The sequence below is a fragment of the Taudactylus pleione genome, unplaced genomic scaffold (assembly GCF_031769625.1).
Source record: "Taudactylus pleione unplaced genomic scaffold, aTauple2 ptg002490l, whole genome shotgun sequence".
Taxonomy (NCBI): Eukaryota; Metazoa; Chordata; class Amphibia; order Anura; family Myobatrachidae; genus Taudactylus; species Taudactylus pleione.
The window spans coordinates 149,902-162,091 of NW_028286873.1; the positions used below are offsets into that span (position 1 = coordinate 149,902).

Genomic DNA, 12,190 nt, shown 5'->3' on the forward strand with positions numbered 1-12,190 from the left:
AGATATTGGGCCAAATGTAATAGGTAGTCTGTTTTAGTAACAGTACAAACTCGCACTTTCTCGCACTTTTAAAAAGTGCGAGTTTGTACTGAAACTCGCAAATTCAATAGGGTGTCAGTTTACATGCACTGGTGATTGTGACCTGCGAGTTCCCGCGAGATTTCTCTCCAAAAAATTTGCGATTTTCTGACCAACCAAATAGCGAGCTCCAAAAGCTTACTAAATCAGTTTAAAACAAAGACAACCATTGGCACAACTCTAACTGCTGATCAATACAGACCTACACTATATAAACCCCTGTTCCTCCATTTTGACCTTTGATAGGTTTGGGAAGGAGTTTGTGAATGTTAGAGGTGTTGCATAATACTGATTACACTAAAATGTCTTACAGACACAGAAGGGGTGAGGAGAGTCAGGAGGAGGAGGAGGATGTTGTTTGCCTAGTCAGACAGGCAATTACTGACGAGGAGGAGGCGAGCAGTGATTCCACACAGGAGGAGGGTAGTGAGGAGGAAGAGGGTGAGGAGGAGGATGTGGAGGTGGAAGTAGCTCCACGCCCTGGGAAAACACAAACAGGACGCAATGTTCGGTTTACACATGCCGAGAATTGTGCCCTAGTGCATGCAATTGTCCCAGTCTATAGTCGCCTCCTTGGCGAGGATGCACACAAGACCCCATTGTCGAGGAAAAAAGCTATGTGGCAAACGGTTTTGGAGGCTGTTACTGCTGTAGGTTCCTGCCCCCGTGATGTAAAAAATATTAAAAAAAGATACAATGATGTTAAGCGGGGTTTAAAGGACAAAATGGCGGATGAGATGCGAGAAGCACGCAAAACTGGTGGAGGACGTCGTGTGCGGATATTGTTTTCCAGCTTTGAGGAGGGGTTGAGGCAGGTTTTGCCTCCTGAAGTCCTGCCTGGCGATCATATAGAGGGACATGGATCGACATCCTGCTCCAAGGCGTCGTGGTGAGTTTTTTTTTTTAAATTTTTTAGCTGGTCGGTCCGTATTAAATGTGTGGCGTTAAGTACGGATTGGTATTATTTCCCCGGCGATTATGTCATTTTCCCCTGGTTTCATTTTCCCCCATATTCAATTTTAAAGATTTTACGCCTAGGCAGAAAGTTAACGCAATGTAATATGCGTCAAAGTAGCGCCTATGAGGGGTATTCAATATGAAACGTTAACCTTGCCAGCGAGTTTTTCACCGCACATCGGAGGTTTTGCCAGCAAAAAACTTTCGCGCGCGCTCACGCTTATCCCCGTATTCAATTTGAAATCGTTGAAAACGGGACCCGGCGATACATGGATCTGCGTTAAAAAAATGCCAGTTTCCAGAAATAATTGTAGGAGCCCCCTAAAGAAGTCCAGACCTCAGGGATTACTATGGATACACACGTTTTTGCCTGCAAAAGAAAGACGGGTCTGTAAATAGGTTTAGCAGGTGTTTTTTCCTGGCGCGGCTATTAGAAACCCTGACTTCCTTCAGTAGTTAAAAATGGGGGTACCCATAGTGATCCCCCATGTCTAGACATTAGGGGGGTCCTTAGAATATTTTCCTAAAAATTCCATTTTTGTTAACCTGTTAAAAAAAAAAATCACATAAGGTCCCCCCCAATAGCCAAACCAGCCCCAGGCTTGCCAGCCAGTGTTGTTTTCCAAAAATACGGGGAACAAAATGTGTAGGGTTCCCCCGTATTTTAGAAACCAACACCAGGCTGCAGGGAGTAGTGCTGGTTTTAAATATAGGGGTCAAAAACGACGTGGGGTACCCCCTATATTTAAGACCAGCACCAGACCCAACCGACCGGGGTGTAATGCCACAGCCCGGAGACCCAATCACCGGGGCTCCAGGTCCAAAGCATTACACCCCAAGTCGGTCAGCGCAAGCCGGTGATCTCGGCGGAGTCGGGGACCCCCCAAAAAAGGGTCCCCCCTCTCCCGAGCACCACAGGCTTACGCTGAAGCCTGGGGCTCATCCCCATACCCCTGTAGTGGTGGGTATGGGGGTAATAGGGGGGCCAAATAATGTAAGACTATTGTACTTTACAGTGGAACTACAAGTGCCAGCATGCCTGCCATTTTGCACTTGTGGAACTACAAGTGCCAGCAGACATGCGGCACCTGTAATTTCAATGTAAAATAAATAGTTAAAAAAAGACAAAACACACACACCGTGCCCAGTATAAGTTTATTACATACACCTACCCATTCACACATACTTACCTATACCAGAAGTTTCTGTCCCCTTCTCCACGTAGAGATCCTTAAAACATGGCCCTGCAAGCAAGATTTCATACTCACCTACATCCAGCGCTGGTCTCCGCAGTAATCCATGGGTGTTTGAAAACAAAAAAACGTCCTTACCCGATCCACGCTACTAGCTATGTGTATGTGTGTTGTCACACATACACATAGCTCCCGAATGCCCGCTATCGGCACTTCACGGGGCATTGCAGTCCCGTCAGCCAATCAGCGGCCGCGCTGACTGTAGCGCGGCCGCTGATAGGCTCCGGCTACTGACACTTCCCACGTGGTGTGAGTCAGCCCACGTGGGAACTGTCAGTTGCTGGAGCCAATCAGCAGGCGCTGTACAGTCAGCGCTTCCGCTGATTGGCTCTCTGGACTGCAATGCCCCGTGAAGTGCCGATAGCGGCCATTCGGGAGCTATGTGTATGAGTGACAACACACATACACATAGCTAGTAGCGTGGATCGGGTAAGGACGTTTTTTTGTTTTCAAACACCCATGGATTACTGCGGAGACCAGCGCTGGATGTAGGTGAGTATGAAATCTTGCTTGCAGGGCCATGTTTTAAGGATCTCTACGTGGAGAAGGGGACAGAAACTTCTGGTATAGGTAAGTATGTGTGAATGGGTAGGTGTATGTAATAAACTTATACTGGGCACGGTGTGTGTGTTTTGTCATTTTTTAACTATTTATTTTACATTGAAATTACAGGTGCCGCATGTCTGCTGGCACTTGTAGTTCCACAAGTGCAAAATGGCAGGCATGCTGACACTTGTAGTTCCACTGTAAAGTACAATAGTCTTACATTATTTGGCCCCCCTATTACCCCCATACCCACCGCTACAGGGGTATGGGGATGAGCCCCAGGCTTCAGCGTAAGCCTGTGGTGCTCGGGAGAGGGGGGACCCTTTTTTGGGGGGTCCCCGACTCCCCCGAGATCACCGGCTTGCGCTGACCGACTTGGGGTGTAATGCTTTGGACCTGGAGCCCCGGTGATTGGGTCTCCGGGCTGTGGCATTACACCCCGGTCGGTTGGGTCTGGTGCTGGTCTTAAATATAGGGGGTACCCCACGTCGTTTTTGACCCCTATATTTAAAACCAGCACTACTCCCTGCAGCCTGGTGTTGGTTTCTAAAATACGGGGGAACCCTACACATTTTGTTCCCCGTATTTTTGGAAAACAACACTGGCTGGCAAACCTGGGGCTGGTTTGGCTTTTGGGGGGGGGACCTTATGTAATTTTTTCAAACTATTTTTTTTGTTTAGTTTTACCGGTTCAAAAAAAAAAACGGTTTTAGCTGTTTAAATTCTAGGGACCCCCCTTAAGATGTGTAGATATGGGGGATCACTATGGCTACCCCCATTTTTAACTACTGAAGCAAGTCGGTGTTTCTAATAGCCGCGGCAGGTGCATAAATGCGGCTTGGAATAATGTGATGCAGAAGCGCATTTAGTAGTTTTTTAACGCAAAAACAACTATGGCCATCACATTTTGGGAACTTGAAAATGGGGTTCAGCATATTTGATAGTTGCTAAAGTGACTTAGAAAAAAACTGAAAAACCCACCTGCCGCAAACACTTGCAATCAAAAAAACACTTGGGGCATACTTGTGGACCCCCCCAGAGTCAAGTTCGTTTTTATCTAAGTTTGTATCCCATTTTTTAAATTTCTCGGCACCTTTTTAAAATACAATTTGTGGTGTGCACTTACTTTTTGGGCTACATTTTTGGACAAAGATTACCTTTGGGGGACTGTATGAAGGCTTGTCGGGGGTACCCGAAATGTTGCACACCAAAACCACAATTCTGCATTTTTTAACGCCTGCCATTCATAGGCAATACTTTACCGCCAATTACATTGCATTGAGTTAACGCCTAGGCGTAAAGACTTTCAAATTGAATACGGCGGAAAACTTAAACGGGATAATTACGTCATCGTAGGATAAATACCGCAAATCCAGACTTAACGCCTCAAATTGAATACGGCCAAAAGTAGGTTGAAAAGTCTGGTGGATCAGCTGAAAGAAAATAAGTACCAATTGATTAGGTATACACAGTATTAGATTACATATTGAGTAATTTCAAACAATCTATGTTACTTTAACTAGCTGAAAATTTGAGGGGGAAAAAACGAAACAAACGGCCACGCTCTCAAATGACCGATGAAGAGGCGGGTGAGTTTTCTTGTTAACCTACTAGAAGCATCTGTTTTAAACTCAAACATCCAGCCAAGCATAAAACAGCCACTGCTTCTTTCTCATCTATGTATACCAATGCATACTGGCTAAAAGCAAACAAACATTGACCTACAACAGCAGTCATCTTGACATAACATCATCTGTGACATGTTTCAACCTTGGACCCTATTTGAACATGCACACCTGTCTATGTTTGTAATGTGTCTCACTAATTAAGGGCCATGTAATGACTACAAACAACACTGACACACCTGTGTTTCCATGAAGCCTACTCCGCAAGGTCACTCAATTCTGCTAACATGTCACTCACCCTGTGTTATTGTCATTTTTGTGTGAGTTAAACCAGTGCAATTTTCACACACACACAATGCATCTTAGACTCAGGTGTAATGGATTCCATTTTTGTTTTAAATAAAAAACAATATGCCCTGTCTTTAATTTTTGAAATCTAAAAAAATAACATAGTTGTAGTCAGGATGTTTTTGAGAGCATAAATTTTGAAGATGTTAAACGCTTACAAAACTGTTTTCTTCATATTTTTTACCCTTTTCCCTAAAAAAATTTAGGTCCTTCTACAAGCCAATATAGACCACCAATTGGAGTCACAGCAGCACCAGTTGTCCCAGCCAGACCTTTGGGCCTGGTGGATTATTCAGAGGAAGCTGAGGAGCCCTGCATTATTCTCACTCCGTAAGAGACCACACCCCCCAGCCCTGTAGCACAACCACCACAAAGCACACAGGCAACAACTGAGGCGACAAGCCCAAACGCAGAGGAAATGAGCCGTTCCCTACACTTCTTCCGTCAAGCACAAATGGATTTCATGGGGACCCAAACCCAACAATTAAATGTCATTTCCAACCAACTTCGCAAATTAAATAGAACTGCTGCAGTGGCCCAGGGAACACGTACCCGTATGGCAAGTGATAATAACGTCCGCATGTTTGAACTCACCCAAGCCATACGTGATCAAACCGTGGCATTAAGAGAGTTGGCACAGGCCTTCCTTTCACAACAAAGGCACTTGCCAATTCAAAGGCAGGATGTTGAGGCTTCAACAATTTCATGCCTGATTTCCCAACCCACCAGCCCCCAAACTGCATCACCACTCTCTCCACCTCGACGTAGCGCACGTGTACGTGGAGGTGCCTCCAAAGGGGCAGGGAGGGGCAAGGGTGTTTAGCTTCAGTTTGTCATTGTGTTTATTTTTGAAAAATTGTGCATTTCCTGGATTTGGTTTTGGGATTGTATGTTTTTATGTTGTTGGTGCCATTTAAACATTGAATGTAATTTTTCATTCACATTTTGTAACGTTATACATTTCAGCAGCAAAGTGCACATAACTGTTTATTTTTTGGTGTTAAACAATATTTGGTATGGCTGTCAAAAAGCCATGTAAAGATTTTGGACATTTCCAATAAGTTCTTAATATAAAAAAATATGGTGTAATCTCAAGTGTGTATTTTTGATATACAGAATAACTAAACACAAAGGTAGAGGGATAGTCAAGTTGATAGTTAGGAAGTAGATTTTCCATTTCAATTGGTGTAGGCCTCTACAGAAGGGACTATAAATTAGATATACAGTAGTGTCCTTCCAAAAAACAGGGTTAGGACACATTTGAAGACGCACAAACATTGTATACCTTTACATTTGCCCAGGCATGCTTGTACATCTCACAATGGTACACAACAACTTAAAACACATTTATTTGGAGTCAAAGAAAACAAACACTAGCACCGTAAAAAAAAACTGGTTTACATTCTATTTTTAAGATATTTCCTATATCCGTTGAAAAGTCTTGTTTTGAGTTTAGTCTGTCAAAAGTATAATGTTAACATATTTACAACAAAACAATGTGAAGTCAATAAGCTTCCGTAAGCAGGATCCATGAAAATCAAACACGTCCATGCATCAAACTGGAACTTGATCTGTGAGAAAAAAAACTTCCATTGAGTGTTTTTATCAATACAATATGAAGTGTACAAATTTAATGTATATTTTTAGATTTTATAAAAAATGGAAGGGGTGGGCTCACATTAAGAGCCAACAAACCAGAAAAAACAAGTGCTGAACCATGTTTATGTGTAACACATGCATGCCTGATTATTTAAAAAAACATGATTAAGGACAGTTCATCTAAGTGCTTGGACAACAACATTACATTTCAAAAATGTCAAACAAATTACAACAAAGAAGAGCAACAGGAACAGTCAAACCTACATATTTGGCTTTGCTAAACTACATCAGTGTACACACCTATGCCTGCTGAAGTAACAAAGCCACCGGTTATTTTTGGATGATAAATTGGAACAAATTAGGTAAACACATACAAATGTGGCTCCAATTGGTGTGACAGTAGTAATGGAAAACATATTTAAGCTCATACCAAAATTAGTGTTACCCACAATTATCCAATTTGTTATCTTTCGCTATATGCATGTTCACAGAAAAAAACAAGGGAATGTATTTTGTGTTTTGATTTTTAATTATTAGTTAGTAATAACTATACACAACATGCACTTTTAAACAAAACTAATTTGAAGCTAAAAAGTTACTTGAGAAATAACAACAAATTATCCTCTGTCGAACCTCATTCCCAGCCTCTGAGTTAACCACGTCCTGTGATGTTAAAGGATCCGGCACATCCACCTCGGCTGCAATGTCTTCAAGGTCAGCATGCCCTTGTCCGAGGACAATATTATGTAACATGCAGCAGGTGATAACTATGTCACCTACTTTAGCTGCATCATAAAGCAGGATCCCAGCAGAACGGTCCAAACAGCGGAAACGACTCTTTAAGACCCCAAACATCCGCTCAATCACACTGCGGGTGACCTTGTGTGCATGGTTGAACCTGTTCTGTGGAGTACCTCGTGGTCTACCCAGAGGTGTCATGAGCCAACTTTGACACCCATATCCTGAATCGCCTGATCATGGATAAGAAAGTATATTTAGTAACACAATCAAATATGTCCTTATTCCAAATATCAAAAATAAATACTATCAAGTACAGTTTCGTATGCAAATTTAAGTGCAATGTGGAAATGGGAGTAAAGGTTTCGCCCATGACGTCATTTTGCAAGACAGAAAAGCATCGCCCTATTGTATTGAAAGACTTTCCCCCTAGGCGGAAAGTCAAGGCAGTGTAATAGGCGGAAAAGCATCGCTGCTCCGCATAACTTGAATACGTCAAAACTGGGTGGGTGGTTTGTTTATTTCTTTAAAAGTTGGTATTGGTGATTTTTATTGGACAATGTCGGCATTTTTGCATATTTAAATTAGCCCCGTATTCTAAATCAAAGAAATTTTGCAGTTTAAAAATTTTACATGTGAAAAAAAAAAAAAAAAGTGGTTTTGGGGTGCAGGCTTAAAAAACAAACTCAGCACCCCTGGAAATTACATTTGGAAAAAAATAAATGACTAAATTTTTAACTAAAAAATAGGGACACCACAAAAAAAAAACCAAAATAATTTTGTGGTTTGACAACCCAAAAACAAAAACAAAAAACAAAACCAAAAAAATGCTCTTCTGCATCACTTCATCAATGTCTGGAAAAAAAAACTTCCGCGGCTATTTAAAACCCCGACTTTCATTTGCAGGCTAAAACGGGGGTACCCATAGTGATCCACCATGTCTGTACATCTTTAGGGGGTCATACAAATTAATCTTGATAAATCCCTTTGTGAATTGCAGATAATAATTTGCAAGGTACCGTTTTTGTAACTACAAATTTGAATAGTGGGATAACGTGGGCAAGCACCCAATACTTTATCCAAGGTAAAGCTCCGATGTGGAGGGAAAAGTCCAGCATGGACTTTTGCCTAAAGGGACAGATATCATTTGGAAAAATGAAAACAAACAAAAAAATATAAAATCTAAATACCTAAGAGCCAGCCCTCTGGCATGTGTGCTCCATCAAACTTCTCCCACAGGCCGGACTGGCGCAGGATATAGGCATCATGGTAAGACCCTGGGTAACCTGTAACCACACTGAGAATACGAAGATGGCCATCGCAGACCACCTGCACATTGAGGGAGTGATAGTTATGCCTATTTACATAAACATAACTCCTCAAGTGCGGTGCTCGGATCCCAATGTGGGTACAATCTATGGCTCCAAGCACATTAGGGAATGCTGAGAGCCTATAGAAAGCTACCTTTATGTCCTGCCAGTCGGACTCACAACTTGGGAATGAGATATATGTTCGCCACAAATTCCTCATGGCACTTAACACTTGAGATAAATGCCTTGAGAAAGTGGCCTGTGAAATCCCCAACACCCTAGAGCTCACAGACTGAAAAGAGCCTGTGGCAAAAAAATGCAGGGATCACATTAATTTATGCAGCCCAGACACTGCATAGTTACTGCCTGCCAAAGGCTCCAAATCAGCTCTCACCTGCTCATATAAGTTCAGGAGGTTGGTACGGCTCAGCCTAAAAAGCTGAACCACCTCTTGATCTGAGAGGGAGTCCAGGTCCATCCTTGTACTGTAGGTACGTGTGCCACGCAGCCTAATAGGGACCTGGATCTGGTCATGCTCCTGCGCATTCCTCCTGCGTATCTCCTCCACAGTAATAATGCCAGACACATACAGCTCATATGAATTCATCAAAAACGCCATTGCTACACCCACACAGGTGAAATTGATGTAGGTGTGGTTTATATAGGCTGAAAATTAATGGTAATGGGATTCCTATGTGGAAATATGCCTCAGATGTGAAATATCACTTATTGAGAGATTGAACAGACCTATCTGAACGTGGTCTAAAATGTGGAGAGTTTGTGATAACTTTTTTTTGCGAGTTGCAAAATCGCGACCTATTACATTTGGAGAGTTGCATGTTTCTAATGGGAAAACATCTGGATGCGATTTTGAGAATGGCGAGTTTTAGTAACGCTAAAAAATGCGAGTTTTAGTGAACAGACATCCTATTACATTGGAGAGTAGAGAAAAATTGCGAGTTTAGCACCAAACTCGCAATTTACCAAAACAGACTACCTATTACATTTGGCCCATTGAGTCAATCTTACTTTTTTTTTTTTAACAATTTTATTTATGTATCAAAGCAACGTATATCATCAAACAGTATACAAAATATTCAAAAAGAATGACCATAAATGTTAGTACAAATTGTGTCCTTTCAGAGATACATTAGATAAATCAAATATTGCATGACAAACACTGTTTACAATATTCTACCATCGTGAAAAAGGAAACATATGGGACAAGCAATACAACAGTCATTTCAAAAAGGAAAGATAACAATAGATGTCTTCGCTGGGCCGCCTATTTCCGCCTCCACTTTACCTCCTCGAGCGTTACCCTTGAAAATACTGGCTATAAACTAATGTTTATACTTCAAATTCACAAAACAATTGGAGGATCATTATCTATCATACGCTGCATGAACCATATAGTATTTGAAAACGAGTTACATATCTGTGTTCTAACAGCTGTAGAAAGGGTTACAATGTAGCTCTCCCATACTGCGAAGAAACGTTCAACCTGTGTCTCCTTTTCCAGAGTAGCTCCCACCCACTCCATTCTAAAGAGATAGAAAAGTTTAGCTTTGAAAAGACTCATGGAAGGTGGTTCCGGCTTAATCCAGCTCTGTAAAATGGATTTCCGTGCCGCAGCACTCACTGCCAGCAATAATTTACGGCTTCCTCTTGTTATACGTAAATCTTTAGAAATAATTCCAAACAGTGCCCATTCTGGATTTAGAGGCAAATAATTAATTAAATTTGTTGTTGAATATGTACGAACATCAATCCAAAATTTACGTATTATAGGGCAATCCCAAAGGCAATGCTGTAGGTCCGCTTGGGGATTTCTACATTTAAAACAGTGATGCGAATCAGATAAGCCAATCAAAAATCTCCTATGGGGGGAAAGATATGTTCTATGTAATATGTTAAGGAACATTTCCGTATACATAACGGAGGGGAATGATCTCAAGCTTTGTAATGTGCGTCTAGTAATTCATCCACCTGTAGACTCGGAACCTGGGAGGTCCAAACCACAATACCCCTCTGAGATTTGGTGTGATCTAACGAGTTTCGAAGCCAGTTGTAGGCTAAAGAAATTGCCCCTTTATTCTGGGATTGTTGCCTCAACATCACATCGAGTGAATTATCCCAGTCAGCAGAAGAAAAGCGTCTTATTACCTGACTAACATAGTGCTGTGCCAGTAAAAATGCCACAGGGTATCCACTTGTCACTGGACACCTTTCAGACATCTCCTGGTACGTGAGGGGTCGGTGTGTCTCCAAATTTACCATGCATCCTATATTGGTCACTCCACCCACTCTCCAAATATTAAAAGGGTAACCAGCTTGCCCGTCTTGAAAATCTGGATTTGATATCAATGGGAGAAACAATGTACTATGAGCGTTTAAATTATATTTGTGGCGTGTGATGCACCATAATTTTCTGACGGACCATAGTAAAGGGTTATCTCGATGTTGGGGTAAAAATTTCTTGATCATATAAATGCAGGAAAGATATAAGGTCGCCCCCCTGAAGATATTCCCTTTCCAGAGAGGTAGCAGCATAGTTATCATGACAATGTAGCCAATCCTTGAGATATCTAAGATGGGCCGCCTGGCAATACAACTGGACATCCGGAAAATTAATTCCCCCATTTGTTACAGCCTGTTGCAACTTTATAAGCCCAATACGGGGATGCTTGCCCTTCCATATGAACTTCTGAAATAAGAAATTAAGTTGTTGGGTGTCTTTAGGTGTTAACATCAATGGCAAAACTTGGATCAAATATAACAATCTAGGGAATGACACCATTTTGATTAAATTTGCCCTGCCTGTATAAGATAGTGGCAGTGTTTTCCAGCCCTCCAGCTTGCCAGACACTCCCCGGATAGCAGACGTGTAGTTCAGCTCATACAGAAGACTTGGCTTCCGTGGTATAACAATACCTAAGTAAGTTATGGAGTCCGATCTCCATTTTAGTTCAGCCTCCCCCAAACCATTCATCAAGAAGTTTCCAGAGCCCAGTCTAAGTGCTACCGACTTCGACCAATTAACTCGAAATCCCGAGCAGTCTCCAAATTGCTTTAAAATATGAAATATTTTAGGTAGTGATTCCGCTGGGTTCGATATGTAAAGCAGAATATCCTCTGCAAAGGCGGTGAGTTTAATTTCTTTATTTCCTATTTTGATCCAATGGAATTCCAAGTCATTCTGCAAAAGACGTAGCAAAGGATCTATAGCCAAATTAAATAGAATTGGAGATAGGGGACAACCCTGACGAGTTCCTCGAAACATAGTAATTGGCACACTGTTGTGGCCATTTATTTGTAGGGTGGTGGTTGGTGAGGCATATAGATAATTAATTAAATCAATAAACAAAGAGGGGAAGTTTCTAGCTTCAAGAACCGAATATAGATGTGGCCAAAGAACTATGTCGAAAGCTTTTGTCGTATCTAAACTCAATAATATGTTTTTAGAGGCATGTGTTTGTGAAGAGGCAATTGTTGCCGCTATGGCTGAGCGTACACCTTTAACAGAGTGTGTGTTTCGCACAAAGCCTAGTTGATGTACTGTTAGCATTTGGGGGAGTATGTTTTGTAATCTGTCTGCCATAAGTTTTGCAAATATTTTTATATCCGAATGAAGTAGCGTTATTGGTCTATATGTATCTATTTCCTGAGGGTTTCGATTGGGTTTGGGGATCAAAATAGTATAAGCCGAGTTAAAATAGGGAAAAGGCGTATGGTT

General features: G+C 41.7%; 1 protein-coding gene across 1 annotated transcript; it reads left to right on the forward strand.

The window, feature by feature from the left end:
- The first annotated feature begins 380 nt into the window (after positions 1-380).
- Positions 381-971, forward strand: LOC148431292 (myb-related transcription factor, partner of profilin-like). The gene is made up of 2 exons (XM_088466111.1): positions 381-434; positions 498-971. The coding sequence occupies exons 1-2, from the start codon at positions 381-383 to the stop codon at positions 969-971; spliced, it is 528 nt and encodes a 175-aa protein (XP_088322237.1).
- Positions 972-12,190: the final 11,219 nt, after the last annotated feature.

Coding starts and splice junctions, on each gene's coding strand:
- LOC148431292 (XM_088466111.1), top strand. CDS start 381: ATGTCTTACAGACACAGAAGGGGTGAGGAGAGTCAGGAGGAGGAGGAG. Junction 435..497: donor AGGAGGAGGAGGAGGATGTT/GTTTGCCTAGTC, acceptor TCCACACAGGAG/GAGGGTAGTGAGGAGGAAGA.